The sequence below is a fragment of the Anolis carolinensis genome, chromosome 2, assembly GCF_035594765.1.
Source record: "Anolis carolinensis isolate JA03-04 chromosome 2, rAnoCar3.1.pri, whole genome shotgun sequence".
Classification (NCBI taxonomy): Eukaryota; Metazoa; Chordata; class Lepidosauria; order Squamata; family Dactyloidae; genus Anolis; species Anolis carolinensis.
This window is the reverse complement of record NC_085842.1, coordinates 1,056,106-1,075,273: the sequence shown is the minus strand read 5'-3', so window position 1 is coordinate 1,075,273 and position 19,168 is coordinate 1,056,106. Positions and strand designations below refer to the sequence as shown.

General features: G+C 49.4%; 1 protein-coding gene across 1 annotated transcript in view; it reads right to left on the bottom strand.

Annotated features, from left to right (window-relative positions):
* The window catches only part of col11a2 (collagen type XI alpha 2 chain), a 116,151-nt gene that overhangs the window by 82,434 nt on the left and 14,549 nt on the right, over positions 1 to 19,168 (bottom strand). Inside the window, exons 2-7 of the mRNA XM_062974296.1 lie at positions 10,842 to 11,009; positions 9,665 to 9,875; positions 5,007 to 5,169; positions 4,517 to 4,654; positions 3,422 to 3,757; positions 1,562 to 1,849 (exon numbers count right to left, since the gene is read on the bottom strand). Coding sequence (XP_062830366.1) covers positions 1,562 to 1,849; positions 3,422 to 3,757; positions 4,517 to 4,654; positions 5,007 to 5,169; positions 9,665 to 9,875; positions 10,842 to 11,009 — 1,304 coding nt within the window. The remainder of the gene's footprint in view (positions 1 to 1,561; positions 1,850 to 3,421; positions 3,758 to 4,516; positions 4,655 to 5,006; positions 5,170 to 9,664; positions 9,876 to 10,841; positions 11,010 to 19,168) is intronic.

Genomic DNA, 19,168 nt, shown 5'->3' with positions numbered 1-19,168 from the left:
GAAGAGGGGAGAAAGGAGGAAAGAGAAGAGAAGCCAAGAGGAAGCAGAGAAGAGAGGCGGAGAGGAAAAAAAGGAAGGGGGAAGAGAAGAGAGAAATGTTAAATAGGGGAAGAAAAAAGGAGAGAGAAGAAAAGAGGAAAGATGTGGAAAGAGATGAAGAAGAGAGGAGCAGGAAGGAGGAGAGAGAAAATGAAGAAAGGGGAGAGAAAGGGAGTAAATTAATAAAGCAGAGTGGAAGAAAAGAAAATCGAGGAAGGGGTATGAGAAAAGGAAATGATAAGAGGAAAGAGGAAAGAAGAGAAGAGAGAAAAATAGATGAGGGGGAAAGGGAAGACAAGAGAAGAAGAGAGGACAGTAGAAGCGGGAAGATTGCAGAGAAAAGGGGAAAGGAAAGGAGAATGAGTCAAGAAGGAAAGAAGAGGAGTGGGAATGAGCAGATAGCACAAGAGAGGAAAAAAGAAGAAGAGAGAAAGAAAGAAAAACAGGAGAGCAAAAGAGAGAAAAGAGAAGGAGTGAAGACAGATAAAAGAAATTGAAGAGGGGAGGAGAGTAAAGAGGTGTGAGAGCGAGAAGGGAAGAATAGAGGAGAGAAAAGATCCAAAAAGGAGAGGAGGGAAAAGTGGGGGAGAAAACAGAAATGGAGCGGAAAGAAAAGAAAGGAAGAAGAGGAGACGAGAAGGACAATGGAAGTGAGGAGAGGAGACCATAAATTGGAGAAATAGATGTAACAGAAGGAGGGATGAGAATAAAGGGCGGCCAATGAGCCAAGATGGTTGGTGTGTGGAGAAAGAAGGGATTGTCGGAGGGAGAAGGGATCATGAAAGGATTGCAATGGCGAACAGTCACAAAATCGAAGATTTCGGATTCAAACGGAGAGGGGCACAGAAGGATGGATGAATTCAGAGAGAGAACAGAAGCCAACGGAAATGGGAGAAAGAGAGAAGACGACACCGTTAGAGAGTCCACACTTCTTCTCCCTTCGTGCCTTGAAGGGAACGGATCCTCTGCCCAGATCATTTTCCCCCTTTTGGGGGGACAAAGTGATCTCGGGGTTGGGGGTCACAGGGTCTCAGCCCCCCACTGGCGCCTTCCCAAAGGAAGGTAGGGTCCATTCGCGGGGAAGGAGGTTCAAGGGAAACACAGAACCAAAACCCAAAAGAGGTGTCTTTGAGGGGGGCAGATGTCATTCGGGGTCAACCCACAGAGGGCACCGAATCCGATCTGGATCCTGCAATGGATGTTAATTGGATCCAATCTGGAGCCCCCAACCTCAGACCGACCACCTACAGTGGGTTTTAGGGCTGTTTCTCTTGACTGGGCCCCTCCCGCATGGCCCGTGCTTGTGGGGAGGGGTAAACATGCACCGGAGGACACAGAAACACGGAGACATACGGATGACGGGGACACGGATGTAACAAAGACACACAGACACAAGCGGATGAAGTGGATGAAGTGGATGAGGAGTCTGGGAAGGGGTCAGAGAGGTGCTATGACCTCTTTTTTGGGGGGGGATCCCAGGCCGCGACCCCACAGAGGCCTGCATCCTTCCCTCTGGCTCTACCTGCTGGTAGCTGTTGCCCCGCGGCCGGGATCCGCCAACGCTGGCCTGCGCGTGTCGTCCCCCTGATTGGCGGGGTGGGGGGCTTTTCGTGGGTTTGGAGGGCGTTGCCTTGGCACTCTTGCCTCCGCCGTTGGAGGGCTTCCCGTTCCCAGGAGCTTTGGAGCCATTCCCCCCATTTTTGGCCCCGTTCTTGGCAGCGCTGGGCGCCGTGCTCATCAGCTGGCGCTTCTGGGGCGGCTTGGGTTTGGGTTGGGGTTTGGCGGCAGGGGCCTTGGCCTTGGACGGTTTCTAAGTGGCGGTGAGGACGAGGACGAGGATGGAGGAGGCGGCGAGGAGGATGACGGAGGAGCGGTGGCGGCACACGGACAACACAACACAAGGAGCAAAGACAAACACAGGCATGATTCCGACAACAGCAGCAGCAACAACAATGGCAGGCGGGCCCCCACATCAAGGATCAAACTTATGCTTTCTCCCTTTCCTTCCCCTTGTGATGAATATGTGATATATGGTTCGAATGAAATTGCATGAAAGGTGTATGGTTGGGGCCTAGAAATGCCATCCTAAGAAATGAGGCCTGGAAAACTACAAACAGAGCTGAACTTCTGAACTATAATTGAAAGTTGATGAGAACTGCTGAGACTGATGACCAGAGACAAATGATTATCTCTTGGTGGAAAACAACATGTTTACATTACCAGAGACAATGACTCTTTTAAGTTAAGGACACAAACAAGGTTCCTTATGATAAGAAAGAAAATCAATTATCAGTTACGAAGAAAAGTCAACATCTGTCCGGAACAGATGGGAATCAGCATGCTTTAGATGCCTGTGAGTCATTTATAACTTTTTGGAGCAACATCAGCAGAAATATGCTAGATAAGAGACACTTTACTATTCCAAAATTGTGGTAGACCGGAGGAGTCTGGTTAATCCGCCATCTTCTCCAAGGGACGGAGAGAGGGGATGCATTCACAGAATGGCAGATTTGCAGGGAACGTAATTTGGCCTACGTTGGGCTCTCTTCTCCAGGAGACAGAAGAAGGGGTGGTAATGTTTGAATGATAAATGAGTGACCGTTTATGTGTGTGTGAATGCTGAGTGAAATGTAATATCCCCTTTCTTTGTGTACCCAATGTAGCTAAACAATCTGTGTGTCTACCTTCTTTCTCACCAAAGTGCCCAATACTCTTGTCTTAATGTGAATGAAATAAAAATAACCTTTTAAATGCTTTTCAAAGTTTAAGAAATATTTATGACACCCTTTCCTCCTTCTGTATTTGGCTAAAGAAGCTCATAAAAGGTGGTCTGGACATGGACTATGACACTGTGGGGCGGATTGGCCAATAGGCCGAACCCAAAGGATGCTCCTCTCCAATGGCTCCTCTTGTTCCTCCCGGAGAGAAGAAGGGGCTATGGGGGGGGGGCATAAAGAGGGTCCTGTCCTGGGCCTGTCAGGGCTAGTCAACCTCTTCATCAATGGCTTGGGTGATAACAGAAGAGAAGGAAAGCTGATCAGATTTGCACAGGAAACCAATTGGGTGGGAGAACTCGTACCCCAAAGGATAGGATCACGATCCGAAACAACCACCACAGAGGAGAGAACTGACACCAAATCTAGCAATATGAATTTCGGTGGGGAGAATTGTAATGTTCACCTCTTAGCAATAGAAATCAAATGCACAGATTTAGGATGAGGGACACCTGGCTTGGAAACAGTCCATGGGAAAGGGCCATAGGGGCTCCAAAGGCCATTTCACTCTGGGTTCATCCTCATCTTGAGTTTCCTGAGACTCTTGGGTCCTTTTCTTCTCTCTGTCTCCAAGCCAAGAAACCCCCATCCTCTGTCCGTGCATTTCATTTCTTCGGGGTTCCCTTTCCCACCCACGCGGCCCCTCCCCACCTATTGCGCTGCTGCAAAAGAAGACAGATGGAGACGGATGAATGGATGGACGGATGAATGGATGGAGATGGATGCACACACAAATGAGTGGGCCCTGACACCACAACATGAGGACAAACTTCCAGGTAGGATGGACAGATGGATGGATGGACAGACAGGGGATTTGGGGGTGGAGCCTGTGTGGCCCCTCCCCTTACCTGCTCCCCCAGAGGCCAGGAGGGGAGGGCGTCCTCCCATTCCTCCCCATTAACGCCATAGTCCTCCTCCTCCAGGGCCACATCCTCATAGGAGAACTGGGGAGAGCAAGAGAGCGGGTTCCCCCTTCGTAACAACCTTCTACAAATAATTTCTTTTTCTCCAAGCTTGGAAATGTGTGATTACAACTCCCATCATCCCCTGGGCAGCATGTCCTAATGGGAGGATTCTGGGAGCTATAGTCCTGGACTTGGATTTTGTAGTGACTTCCAGGTAGAGTTACCTGTACTAAACCCAAGAGATCTGTGGACACCTAGTGGATTACAATTCCCATCATCCCCATCCAACACAGTCATTGTGGACACCCTATGGGAGGATTCTGGGAGCTGTATTTCTGCATCTGAAGATTACACTTCTATCCAGGTACAGTTACCTTGTGACAAATTGTATAGTAACTTCCAGGTAGAGTTACCTCTATAGTTGCTGTTTCCTACTCACCCTGAGGGAGCCGTGGATCCCCAACGGGCTTTGTTTCCTTACAACGCCCGTCATTAAAAGAGACTCAACATGACTCAAAATGCAACATGGTAAGCCTGTAAGACTACCTGGTTTTCAGTTTTACATGAGCTTTTGTGAATATAAATCCCATGTGCAAACGTCCCTCCATATCCATTGATTCTGCATCCATGGACTCAACCATCCACAGCTTGAAAATATATGTGTTTCATTCTGGACCTTCAGAAAGCAGAGGTACAGCTGTGTTTACAAGGAGACTTCACTGGAGTTCTAGAAATCGCAAAGGGAGTGGGACAAGTGAAACCACGAAGAACTACGCATCCCACCCCCTGCCTTCGCACCTGTGTCCGGCTGGGCCTCTGCTGGGCCTCCTGGGCCTGGGGCCGGTGGGTGTCCCCCTCGCACTCGGGGCTGTGGCGCTCGCAGTACTCGAAGGCGTCCTGGGGGTTGGAGGAGATCAGCAGCTGCTGGATGTCGCCCTGCGAGGAAGGGAAGAAGGGTCTGGTCACACAAGCCCACCGTGTGATGCAGCTGCCGAAAAGGCCAATGCGATTCCAAGCTGCATCCATAGGAGAAGAGTGTCTAGGTGCATGGGCCAACTTTGGTCCTCCCTCCAGGTGTTTTGGACTTCAACTTCCACAATTCCTAACAGCCGGTAGGCTGTTAGGAATTGTGGAAGTTGAAGTCCAAAATACCTGGAGGGAGGACCAAAGTAGCTTGACCCCATCGTAACTGATACGACTCAATGCTGTGGGATCCTGGAAGCTGTGGTTTTGCAAGGTTCTCAGGATGCATCGAACACTGCGACTCCGATCCCGAAGGGAGGCCTACCTCGAAGACCTCTTGGTCCAGGATGCGGGTCCCGAAGACAGTGATGCCGCGGGTGTCGATGACCGGGTGGCTCCCCCGAGGCAAGGGCCGTGTCACCTTCTTCTTGCAGTCCAGGATCAGGGTCACCTGCTTCTTGTTCACGCTCAGGGCCACCCGGTGCCACCTGCGGAGGTGGAGGAAGGAAGGAAGGAAGGATAGAGAGGTGGGCAACAATCTTAGTCTGGATCCATCCAAAAGGCCATCCTTCTCCCTTGAAGATCTCAGAGAAGAAGGCCTTCTGCTGCATAGGAGCTATGGCCATTTGTGGTCCCACTCTCTTCTGCTTTTACAAGAACATAGGATCCTAGAGTTGGAAGGGACACCCAAAGGCCACCCAGCCCAACCTCCTTCTGCCATAATGGAAGGTGTTGTGTACTACTCTTCTTTTGAGGAGGAGGTAGAACAGGAGGCTAAAGAAGTAGGAGTTGGGGATTTGGGGCCAAGTGTTGAGGAAGAAGAAGAGGGAAAGGAAAACATACTGCAGATTCCTACATTTCAGGAATGCCGAAGGGTGAAAGGAGAAAGGAGAAGGTCAGCTAGAATACAAGGATGCTGAGCAATCAGACCTTGCCTTAGGAACACTTGTGCTGGGAGCTGGAGGCTATAAATCAGCAGTAAAGCCAGTGGTCAATGCTGGCAGCAACCATCCTATTTCGTGGTTCTGTGCTCCGATTTCTTTACTTCCACTCCAGCATCTGTGAAGTGCCTCGCGAAGACTTTTTGCCAAAGACTCTTATTTCATGTCTTTTGTAAGACTTTTGACTTTGTTTTGGGATTTACTTTCTTTTCCCTTGCTGTTGTTTGTCACATTAATATCATTTTGCTAAAGTAAAGCTTTCTTTAGTTGCTTTAACCCTTGGTGTAGGGCTGTTTCTGGGGCAAAAAGGACAGAAGGCACTGTCCAACCCAACAGATGGCCATCCAGCCTCTGCTAAACAACGTGTACACATTATGTTTCCCCCTACTTTTTCATAGAATCCTAGAGTTAGAAGAGGCCCTGGGGGTCACCCAGTCCAACAAAGTAGCATCCAATCTCTCCTGACAGATGGCCATCCAGTTTGTGGTCAAAAACCTGCTCTAAGGAGGCTCCGCCCTAGCGGCAAGCCAAGGCTGTTTCATTTAGATAGCATTTTAATGACCAATTGGTTGCAAGAGGACCTTTTTGATAGAGAATGTCACCAGAGGTCCCAAAGACAGGGAATCATAGAATCCTAGAGTTGGAAGAGACCTCACAGGCCATCCAGTCCAACCCCATTCTACCAAGAAGCAGGAAAATCATATTCAAAGCCCCACCCCCAACAGATGGCCATCCAGCCTCTGCTTAAAAGCCTCCAAAGAAGGAGCCTCCACCGCACTCGAGGGCAGAGAGCTCCACCCCGAGCTTTAGTCCCAACCATCTCTGGGGCGAACCCAGAGACTCTGATCCACCAATAAGGGCTCAGCACTTTGGAGAGCGCCCTGAGTGTCCAAAGTGGGTGCAAAACATCAAAAGAAACCCATGTAAGTTGAAAAAATTTGTAACAGTAATAAACAGTGAACCCCCAAGGGCTCTTGGCAGAGACACAGGGTTCCAATGTGCTTGATTGAAGAAGCACAGCGGCAGGGGAAGAGCACTTCAGAAGTGCATGTCTCAGAGCCAACTGTCCAGGATCTGGAGGCTGCCGATCCCAGGGGGCAGGGACAACCCAAGCTACCTTTTTTGGGGAGCTCTGATAGACTTTAGAAGAAGAACCAGCACTATGCAAGACCCATTGCCAGTACACTCACTAGAAAATGCATGTATGACGCCATTGGAAAGACGCACAATTGAAAACCAAATCCGGATTTAGAAAGGGACACGTTGGAAAGGCTCACAAAGAACTGGCAATGTAGAAAGGCCCACATTGGAAATGCACTCATTCGAAAAAGGACCAGACCGTAAACCCTGCATTGACTTGCCTGTTGCTTGGGAGTTCTAGTTGTGTAAGTTCCAGTTAATTGAGAGTCTGCTGTATTAAAAAGCACACCTTAGCAGAGGAGCAGGAGCCAAGGGAACCCCAAAGGCCACACAGAGACTCATTCCCTTTCAGAGACAGAACTATGATTCCTGTCTTGGTTCAGGAATTTGGCTACTGCTAATAGGGGCCTATCTACACTGACCACCTAACCCAGTTTTGAACCAGTATTGACGAAAGTGGTTTTGCCATGCACGGGAGTATATAGGAAATGCTAGAACCCGGGTGGTGATGGCACAGAGCATGAGGCACATGAAGGGTTTTCTTTCTTTCTTTCTTTCCTTCACCCGCTTTCCTGGTCATTCATTGTCTGGCCAGAGCAGCCTGACGCTGGCTTTGAACTGCATTAGATGCCCAGTGTGGACGGGGCCAAGGGGCGTGGCCACAATCCCTGGGCAGCGATGGGGATCCCAACAGCCTTTGCCAAGAGGCAGTGACGCATGGAAAGAATATCAAGTCTGATGCGTCTTCCTGGCTGGTAAACAGCTGACCAAATGTCTGGAATAGGAATAACAGAGCAGCCTGCTCCTGGTATTCTGACATCCTGGAATGTCTGCGGCACAATATAGGAATTTTCACTCTTTCTGAGACTTGGAAAAGAATCCTCTGCTGCCCCTTTTCCCCAGGTGCTTCCCTCTCCTTTGCAAGTCTTTGCAAGGTCTGAGTAGGGTGGTGAGTGATGCACAGCTTGGAGGCCACCCCAGAGTGTTGTTTGAGCCCTGACCCACATTCATGTCCTTTCGTTGCCCCACGTTCTGTAGGTGGGTTTTGAGATGCTTAAAGCTACATCTCCCGATTATTTCCCTACTTTTTTCCCGACTGCCAGTGAAGGAATCCGAGAATGGAAAGGATGTCACTGAGGTCATCTAGTCTGACCTCCCTTTTGCCAGCTTTAGGAGCCCACTGTACCCCTTTTATGGGGAGGATGGATTCCTCTGTTTTGGGGGGCCTTTAAAAACAGAGGGAGACCCGACTGAGATGAGGGATCCTGTCCTGGTCCAATGGGCTGGGCTGGATGGCCTTTGGGGTCCCTTCCAACATCACAGAGGGCCAAGGGACAAACCAACCAACTTACACATATACATACTTTGATTATATAATTGTTATCAATATGCACTTTTTCTATTCAGTCTCCTGCCTCTCCTGACTGTCCTCCCAAATGTAAACCCCAAACCAATGTCAATCACTTGCTTCCAGGTTCAAGTGTTGCAGAAGAGAGAAAGAACATTTCCCTCCTCAGTCTCTGTATCCTCTACAATTTCAAGGAAAAAGTCCATGCAGAAGACAGTAATTGGACAGGCCTCTGATGCCTCATGCCACAGCTGAAAGGGGGTCCCTCAAAGGCCATCTAGTCCAGCCTATTGCCCATTGTGCATGCCTAGCTCCCTCAACCTTTCTCAACAGGCTTGCTCTCTATCCCTCCATTCATCCTCACTGCCCTTCTCTGAACTTGCTCCGATGTGCCTTTAAACAGAGGCTGGACAGGCACCTTTGGGGAGCTCGGTATCCCTGCAGGGATGGACTAGATGCCCTTTGGGGACCCCTTCCATCTCTAGGAATGCCCCTTGTGGCCTCTCCCAACTCTATGACTCTATGATTGAGTGTGGACAATGCACCGCTGTGGAAAGCAGGGTGAGATGGACCTCTTTCAGGACTGCTTTGCAGGGTAGAAGGGGGTTGGAGTAGATCTCTTCCAATGCTAATGGATTATGGGCTGCTTTGGAAGGCCATGGAATCTCCTTTGGAGGACTTTAAATGGAGGTTGGATGAATATGTCTTGGGGTGTTTCTGTTGTGTCTTCCTGGCTGACCGACAAGAGTTGGACTAGATGACCCTTGGGATACCTTCCAACTCTAATGGGTGATGAACTACTTTGGGAGGTGATGGTCTCTCATTTTTTGAAGGTCTTTAAGTGAAGGTTGGATGGACCTCTCAAAGGACAACTTTAGTTGACAGAAAGGGGCTGGACTCGATGGCCTTTGGGATTCCCTTCCAATTCTAGTGGACAATGGACTACTTTGGAAGGCCGTGGATACTCCTACTTTGGAGGTCTTTAAATGGAGGTTGGAGGAACATCTCTTGGGGTGTTTCAGTTGTGTCTTCCTGGCTGGCCAAAGGGGGTTGAACTAGATGACCCTTGGGATCCCTTTCTAATGCAGTTAGGTGATAGCTTTGGAAGCCTGGGGACTGGCCTTCTTTGGAGGACTTTAAGTGGAGGTTGGCTGGACCTCACTCAGGACTGCTTTGCAAGGCAGAAAGGTTGGACTAGATACCCCCTGAGAGTCCCTTCCCATTCTAGTAGATCATAGACTGCTTTGGAAGGCCATGGAATCTCCTTTGGAGGTGTTTAAATGGAGGTCAGATGAACATCTCTTGGGGTGTTCCTGGCTGGCTGAAGGGGGTTGGACTAGATGGCTCTTGGGATCGCTTCGAACTCTAATGGGTGATGGACTGCTTGGGAAGGCCATGGACTCTCCTTCTTTGGAGGCCTTTAAATGGAGGTTAGGTGGACCTCTCAAAGGAATGCTACAGTTGGCAGGACAAGGTTTGACTAGATGGCCTTTGTGGGCCTCTCCTGTGCGTTCACAGGGCAAAGCAAGGGAGAAGGAGAGGGCGGCCACTCACTTGCCGTCGGCCAGGTTGACCCCCTTGAAGATGGGGTAATCCTCGGGGGCCGGGCGCCCGCCTTGGTCCTCGTAGAGGAAGACCGGGGAGCGTCCCAGCTCCAGGCCCAGCTGCTGGATCCCATCCTGGTTGTAGATGGAGAGCAGGAAGGCCTGCAAGCCCGCCTTGGGCTTCACCAGCGCCATCAGGGAGAAGTCCTCTGGGAATTTGCCTGCGGGGAAGAAAGAGGAGGAGGAAGGAGGCATTCAGAGAGAGAGAGATGGCCAGGAAAGAGAAGACATCTAGGTTATCTTTATTCTATATACTATAGCAGGCTCTCAGTTAACCCAAGGCAGCCACGGGAACTGGTAGATGCCATCTCATTACCATCACCACCATAATAGACTCTCAGTCTAATGAGGGCCAGCCCTAGGTAATTTTCAAGTGTAAGCAAACAGAATTTTGGTACCCCCCCCCCCCAAACCAATCACTGAAAAATAAAAGCATTGGATAAGCACAAATATTGGATAATACGTCTGAATCCCGAACAATCCCAGGTCTGATCACATGGTCTGCAGCCCCTCTCACAACATGGAGTTAAGGAAAACTGCACACAATACACACATAAACAATACAGTAAGCAATACAGCAAGATAAGATTTGAAACTACTTCAAATCCTATCTGTAGCTGGATTGATATGCAAAGTACCTCTATGCTGAATACATGAAGTTTGTGAGTAAACCAACTATGTTACTTCTAAAGACATCTGCCTATTTTTGTCTCTTGAGAGCATGATTTAAACTAAGATATTTTAAGAGAGAGTAGATGTTTTTTGGGAAACTGAAAGGACAATTCTGAAACTGTGCTGTGTGTGTGTTTGTGCATTGCCAAATCTTTGTCCCTAACAGTCTCAAAGAGAGATCTAGGCATATCAGTCTAACAGCTGAGAAACCCAATTGCCTTGTATGAATGCTAGTGGATATTTATCACTAAGGCAAAGGTTGACTCAAGTGAGTTTTTAACTCTTCTCAGGAAGATTCCTGATTTTCCCAAAAGGTTTTGCCATTTTCCAAAAGGCTATGGAGATTTCCATTTCCCAAAAGGTTATGAAATCGTTTTTCCAAAAGGTTATGATTTCTAACCAGGCCATGCCTTTCCAAAGATCATAATCCTCCAAACCCCTGCCTGTTGCCCCACCTGGGAAGAGCTGCCGCGTGGGGGCACTGATCTGGGCCTGGCGGGAGACGCGGAAGGCCACATCGGGCCCCGATCCAGAGCGCCGCTTGGGACAGAGGCCGGCCACTTTGCGCACTCCTTCGGGCTGCTTCTGGAACTGGAGGGCCTTCAGGACATCCACCGGGTCTCCTGTGGAAAGAGGGAAGAAGGGAACAAGAACAGGGTTGGGACTTAAACATGCACACAGGTCTGGAATGCGGGCACAGGGCTTGAGGGTGATGCGGCAGCGGAAAAGCCCAACACGACTCTGAGCCACATCCCTAGAAGGATAATGTCTGGATCGATGGAAGCCCCAGGGCCCGTCTATCCTTCTGCTTTGGTCAGAACCCACCTGGAATAATAATAATTATAACTTTGTGTCCAAATCTGGGCAAAGCCACCCAGGAAATGGATATTGACCTCTCCAGAGGAGGGCAGTCCAAGGTCTGGAGCAGAGGCTGGATGGCCATCTGTCAGGAGGGCTTTGATGGTATCTTTTAAGGAAAACTGTATGAATTGGATTGGGTGGCCTTTGGGGTCTCTTCCAATCCTAGGGTTCTACAATTTTAAGGTTGGTGGGCTACACATTAAACCTATCTATACACATAATAAAAGTGAAAAGTGTGTATGTGTGTATGTGGAAGTGTCCACTTACACAGGCAGCCTCCCTGCCTCTACAAAGAGCTTTGGTTCGCAATGAGCAGGAGACACCCATGGCCCTCCCTCCACTGACATTGCAGGTTACAGTGAGCGCCCTGAACATGTGGCCCACACCCTGCCCGTGTCCTCCACAAACACCATCCTGCCCCCCACCCAAGTGAAGGCTTTCATGTGGAGACCATTTCCTCCTAGATGTTCTGTTTCTCCTCCAGAATGGACATCCCTGGGTTCCTTAATTTGCATGAACCTGCCCACTGCTTCTCCCTTAACCCTTTCCTACCCTTTCCTATGGCACACAGTTAACAGAGTAATTGATCAGTAACCGAACAAGAGATTTGGGGAGAATTCACTATGATTTACAAGAGTTGTTCTTGACCTACATCCAGAGAGCACTGTGAACCCAACCAACAATGGATCTGGGCCAAACCTCCCATGGAGAATGGGACTTGCAGTACCTTCACTGATACTGTGACCCCCACCGACAATGGACAGGGACCAAACTTGGCACAGAGAAGCCCCATGACCATACCCCATGAATATGAACCCATGAACATGAACCCATGAACATACTGCAGAGGTAGGTGGGAATGGACCTTGATTTTGGGAATTTTAGTTCACCTACAGAGAAACTATGATCCCCACTAACAATGGACCAGGACCAAACTTGGCACAGAGAAGCCTCATGACCAACCGAACATACTACAGGGGTTAGTAGGAATGGACTTTGATTCTGGGAGTTATAGTTCACCTACATCAAGAGAACCTGTGACTGCCACCAACAATGGTCTGGGACCACACTTGGCACAGAGAAGCCTCATGACCAACTGGACATACTGCCAGGGTTAGTAGGAATGGACCTTGATTTTGGGAGTTATAGTTCACCCGCATCCCAAAAGCACTGAACCCAGCCAACATCACATCTGGACCAAACTTGGTATACATACCTAATATGGCCAACTGTGCATACAGGCCTGGTTTGGGGGAGATTGTCCTGGGAATTCGGGACTTGTAGTTCACCCTTATCCAGAGAGCCCTGAACCCAGCCAACAATGGATCTGAACTAAACATGGCACACAGACCCAACATGGCCAACGGTGAATACTGGCAGAGTTTGGCGGTGATTGCCCTGGAAATCTGGGAGTTGTAGTTCATCCTTATCCAGACAGCACTGAACCCAGCCAACAACGGATCTGGACCAAATTTCAGTGATACTACCTAACATCCCAAAACAAACAATGCCTTCTTCTACAGAGGACCACTTCACCTACCCACAGCCTTTGTGGTACACGCGGACAAACAAACACACATACAAACATACTTTGGCTTTTATATACAAAAACCAACATTATTTCAAATTATTATATTAATATCATTATATATATTATTATGTAATATATGATTATTTGGCAAGACTCCAGCTCCCTTTGCCAGAGAAGACCTTGCAAAACTACAGCTTCTAGGATCGCATCGCCTTGAGCCATGGTGTTTCAAGTGGGGTCAATCTGCATTAATTCCACAGTATAGATGCACCCTATGAGTCAAAGGCAACTTCAAGACATGCAACAATAACAACAACAACGAGGGAGTTGGTCTTTTACCCAGTCAATGCTAAACTACTAAGACTTTTAAATTTGCATTTAATCTGCCCGAACATCAGCGCCCAAATACAGTAGGGTTTGCAGGCAACACCTGAGACCCATTTGCTGCTGCCGCTGCCGCTGCTTTTCCGCTTTCCTTTTCTGAAAAGTGAGGCAGATCCAGATTAAGATCAACGCTGGAAACCTTAGAGCAGCCTCCAGGCAGGAAAGGCTCCTGAAGAGAAAGGGAAGGCTCCAAAGCCTTCAATTGCAGTTGCAGCTTTTAATAGTTCTAACTATTTGATTTTGTCTTTAATGTTTATACTTTGCAGGTTTGAAAATGGTAATTTGTGCTGTTTTTAGAATCGTGAGCAGCTTTGAGTCTCGGGCAAAAGAAGGAAGCAGAATTTAAGTTGTTGCTGTTGCTGCTGTTTTTGTTGTTTTTGTTGTTGTTATTTGTTCCTGGTTCCAGCTGTTCTGCATCCCAAGTAACTTGTGAGGCTGAATGAAAGGAAAAGTTACTCTAATTCTCACGCCGCTCATCTCAGCCAAACTTGGGCCCTCCCTCCAGGTGTTTTGGACTCTAACTCGCACAATTCCTAACAGCCGGTAGGCTGTTAGGAATTGTGGGAGTTAGAGTCCAAAACACCTGGAGGGAGGGCCCAAGTTTGCCCATGCCTGGATCAGAGGCATTTCCTCGCCCCAGTTTCCTTGTCAAAGCTTAGAGTTGTAAGGTGTTAGATCCCCAAAGACCACCGAGTCCTTCTGTAGCAGTGGTTCAAAACCTGTGGCCCGTGGAACACCAGTGGTCCCCAAGAACTATAATGTGGTCCATGGCCTCACCATTACTACATCATTGCAATGAGAGCAACTGGTCTCACGAAACCCTCTTATAGCGCCGAGGCAATGGGGATGTCGGGAGGGGAGAGGCTGACTATCCACAAAAGGCAGGCATGACAACAAGCCTCCTGACTGCTGCTTCTCCTCCTCCTCCCGTTCTATGTGGCGCCTGGAAGCAGGCATGCCTTGGGGTCTTTGTTTCTAGTCCTATTCCTGGGGTTATTTGGGGTGCTGATTCAGAACATTGCATTAGATAGACCACAGCTCTAAATATGGTGTTCTGTGGGCGAGTAGATGGTGACTACTGAGTGGCATATGTTCTGTATCAGGAACTAGAGCTGATGTGGTCTCTCCAATGCAGTTTTCTGAATCTGCACCCCAAATAACCAAACTGAACCTAAAGTTGACCAAAAAAATGATTCATAACCTTTTTGGTACCAATGTTGGAGAATGGTCCCTGGTCAAAGAGGTCCTTGGTCAAAAAAAGGTTGGGAACCACTGTTCTGTTGGCGGAAAGGCACAGCTAAAGCACCTCCAACAAATGGCCCACCCAACCTCTGTCCACCACCCTCCAAGGTAGTCAAGAGGATCTTGCAAACGTTGAATCATAACTTCCTTTCAAAGAACTCAAGAGCTTCAAAGGGAACCCGAATGGCAATCTAGTCCATCCCTCTTCTGCCAGGCACTCCAGGAGATGCCCATCCAAACTCTGTTGAAAGGTCCCCAAAAATGGAGAGCCCTGTCTTCTCTTTTACGGCCAGGAAGTTCATCCTAACATGACAAAGAATGGCTTTTCTTGTGATCCTAGTCTCTGATACAGCAGAAAAGGTGTCTCTCTATCCACCTCCCAGGCTTTTCTCCAGGCCAAATGGGCCAAACTTATGGGGTTGGAAGGGGGTCATTTCAATTGAAGCGAAGAGTACCAAGGTAGCATGGATGGACCCCTGGCTTGGAAACAGTCCCTGGGAAAGGGATCTAGGAGTCTTAGGGGACCACAAACTGAGGAGGAGCCAAGAGTGAGAAAGGCCCATGCGATCCAAGGTTATGTGTCCAAGTGGAGGGAAGTCCCATCCTGCTGCATCCTGCATTGGTCAGACCTCTGAAAGAAATAATAGCCGTGTGTCCAGCTCTGGCCAGAGGAGGAGATGGACAATAGCGGCCACCAAAATGCCCATGCCATGTGAGCAGTGGCTGAGGTGAGGGCCATAGGAGCCAGGCTTCAAGATTTGGAAGAATGTGTCCCATTGAGGAGGGGGAAGGGGCCAGGCTTCCTGCTCCAGAGACTGGGACTCAATGGAGCCCCATGGAGGTCAGTCACCTACACATTAAGAAGAGCCTCCCAACAGGAAGAGCTTCTTTGAGGGTGGGCAGAATGAGCAGTCTAGAGAAGTCTCCTCTCTGGAGGTTTTCAAGCAGATGGCCATCTGTAGGGGGTGCTTTGATTGTGTTTCCTTGTATGGCAGAAGGAGGTCTTGGGGTCTCCTCCCAGTCTAGGATTCCAACCAAAGACCATCTAGTCCAACCTCCTTAGACCCATAATGCACCACTGAAGCCCACCTGAAAGACCCATAGAATCGTGGGGTTGGAGGAGACCACGTGGGCCATCTAGTCCATGCAGGAAACGCACCATCAAAGCTCCCCCGACAGAGTCAGATCCACTCTCTTCTTTCAATCCCCGTCTCCTCCAAGACAGTTCTGTAGCCAGGGGGTGGAAGCAGCTTCTTTGGAGGCTGGGTGGCCATCAGTTGGGGGTGCTTTGAGGGTGCTTTTCATGCGTAACGGTAGAAGGCCTTTGGAGGTCCCTTCTATGGCCAAGGAGGCCATGGGATGAGCCAAACCAGGAGCCGGGGGATGGAGGCATCCAGTTAGGGAGGCATCCACACACATCTAGATCCCACAAAGTCCAACAAAGGGGACTGGAGAGAGGGAACCCCATTGCAACCCCCCAAGTGCCATTCCTGGCGGAGAGAGACCCCCAACATACACCCCAAGGTGGACCCCAAATGCCTCCCCTGGAGAGATGCACCCTCTCCCTCCTGCTTCTGTCTTCCATCTTCTTCCTCTCCCCCCTTCCCCTCTTCCTCCGCTGCTTCTTCCTCCACCTTCTCCCCTCTTTTTCCTCACTCTCCTTCTCTTCTTTCTCTTCATCTTCCTCCTCCTCCTCCCCTCCTTCTCCATCCCTTTCTCCTGCTGCTGCTTTTCATCCTCTTCCTTTTCTTCTTCAACCTCCTCCTCTTCCTTTTCTTTTCCCTCCCCCTCCTCCTCCTCTACTTTTCATCCTTTTCTCCTTCTTCCTCCACCATCTCCCCCCTTTCTTCTCTTCCTCCTCCTCCTCCTCTTTGTCCTCCACCTGCTTTCCAATTTCCTCCTTTTTCCTTCCTCTCCTTCTCCTCTTCTTTGTCTTCCGCGCCTCCTGTTTTCCCCTTTCTTCCTCCTGGACTTCCACCTTCCATCCCCTCTTCCTCTACCTCCTCCTCCTCCTCCTCCTTCATTCCTCCTCATTTTCCACTTCTTCCTCCTCCTGCTTTCCACCATCTTCCTTCTCTTCTTCTACCCTCCCCTCTTCCTCTTCTGCTACTCCTTCCTCTTTCCACTTTCTTCCTCCTCCTACACCATCTCTCCCTTTCTTCTCTCCCTCCTCTTCTTCCTCCTCCTCCACCTGCTTCCCATCTTCCTCCTCTCCTCCTCTTCCTCCACTTCTTCCTCCTCCTTCTCTCTTTTTCCTTCCTCTCCTCCTCCTCTCCTTTCTCCTCCTGCTTTCCACCTTCTTCCTCCTGCACTTCCTCCCCTCTTCCTTTACTTCCTCCTCCTCCTCCTTTCCTCTTCCTCTTCCACGTCTTCTGCCTCCTGCTTCCTATCTTCTTCCTCCTCTTCTTCTACTTTCTCTTCTTCCTCCTTCTCCTCCTCCCTCCCCATCCTTTTCGCCACCTTCCTCCTCCTTCTTTCCTCCTTTTTCTTCCTCCCTCCCTCCTTCCACCATCTCTCCTCTTTCTCCTTCTCCACCTGTTTTCCATCTCTTTCTTCCTCCTCCTCCTCCTCCTCTTCTTCCTCTCGGGCCAGAGACCCAAATCGCAACCCCATCTGCTTGCTATTCCTTCTCCAAAAAGACAGAGAAGATGACTTTCCCAGACTCTCCTGGCTGCCTCTCTCTTTTGTCTAGAAGGCAAAGCTATTTATTGGGGGGAAGGACTCCTTCTTGGCCTTTGCTCTTTGTTTTGCACCTTCAAGGCATTTCTGACTCAGGGCCAAGTCAGCCTAGGATTGTGTGTCTTTCTCTGCCAGGCAGAGCAGGGCTGGTCTGGATGCCCTTCAGGGTCCCCTTCCCAACCCTGTGCAGTTTTGGTGACATGGCAGCCACTTTGAAATATCTGGAGCAAAAATTGTTTTCCGCCACTCCAGTGATTGGGACACGGACCAAGGGCTTCAAGTTGCAAGCAAAGACATTCCACCTAAACATTAGGAAGAATATATTAACTGTAAGGTCTTGTTTAAGAGCGGGATATGGCCAGCCTCCAAGGTTGGGGGGCTCCCCCCCTTTCAAGGTCTTTATACAGGGCTCCAAGGGGAACGCGGCAGCCGTGCCTTTGCCTGGCAGAAGGGGGCTGGACTAGATGGCCCTTGGAGGTCCCTTTGGTCTTTTAAGAGCCTCTTAAAGGAGACTTAGCTTGGACTTGTGCCTTGGAGTCTCCATCAGAGGTTGGAAGAACAACGTTCAAGCCTGATCTAGTGGTAGATTCCTCCATAGTCGTAGGGGGTGGACTGGGTGGCCTTTAGGGTCCCCTTTGGTCTTTTAAGATCCTCCTAAACTTAGACTTGTGCCTTGGAGTCTCCATCAGAACAACGTCCAAGCCTGATCTAGTGGTAGATTCCTCCATAGTCGTAGGGGGTGGACTGGATGGCCTTTAGGGCCCCCTTTGGTCTTTTAAGGTCCTCCTAAACTTAGACTTGTGCCTTGGAGTCTCCATCAGAGGTTGGAAGAACAACGTCCAAGCCTGATCTAGTGGTAGATTCCTCCATGGTTGTAGGGGGTGGATTGGATGGCCTTTAGAGCCCCCTCTAGTCTTTTAAGGTCCTCCTAAACTTAGACTTGTGCCTTGGACTCCATCAGAGGTTGGAAGAACAACGTTCAAGCCTGATCTAGTGGTAGATTCCTCCATGGTTGTAGGACTGGATGGCCTTTAGAGCCCCCTCTAGTCTTTTAAGGTCCTCGTTCAAGGCTTATCTAGTGGTAGATTCCTCCATGGTTGTAGGGGGTGGATTGGATGGCCTTTAGAACCCCCTCTAGTCTTTTAAGGTCCTCCTAAACTTAGACTTGTGCCTTGGAGTCTCCATCAGAGGTTGGAAGAACAACGTCCAAGCCTGATCTAGTGGTAGATTCCTCCATGGTTGTAGGGGGTGGATTGGATGGCCTTTAGAACCCCCTCTAGTCTTTTAAGGTCCTCCTAAACTTAGACTTGTGCCTTGGACTCCATCAGAGGTTGGAAGAACAACGTTCAAGCCTGATCTAGTGGTAGATTCCTCCATGGTTGTAGGACTGGATGGCCTTTAGAGCCCCCTCTAGTCTTTTAAGGTCCTCGTTCAAGGCTTATCTAGTGGTAGATTCCTCCATGGTTGTAGGGGGTGGACTGGATGGCCTTTAGGGTCCCCTTTGGTCTTTTAAGGTCCTCCTAAACTTAGACTTGTGCCTTGGACTCCATCAGAGGTTGGAAGAACAACGTCCAAGCCTGATCTAGTGGTAGATTCCTCCATGGTCGTAGGGGGTGGACTGGATGGCCTTTAGGGTCCCCTTTGGTCTTTTAAGGTCCTCCTAAACTTAGACTTGTGCCTTGGAGTCTCCATCAGAGGTTGGAAGAACAACGTTCAAGCCTGATCTAGTGGTAGATTCCTCCATAGTCGTAGGGGGTGGACTGGATGGCCTTTAGGGTCCCCTTTGGTCTTTTAAGGTCCTCCTAAACTTAGACTTGTGCCTTGGATTCTCCATCAGAGGTTGGAAGAACAATGTTCAAGCCTGATCTAGTGGTAGATTCCTCCATGGTCGTAGGGGGTGGACTGGATGGCCTTTAGGGTCCCCTTTGGTCTTTTAAGGTCCTCCTAAACTTAGACTTGTGCCTTGGAGTCTCCATCAGAGGTTGGAAGAACAACGTCCAAGCCTGATCTAGTGGTAGATTCCTCCATGGTTGTAGGGGGTGGATTGGATGGCCTTTAGAGCCCCCTCTATTCTTTTAAGGTCCT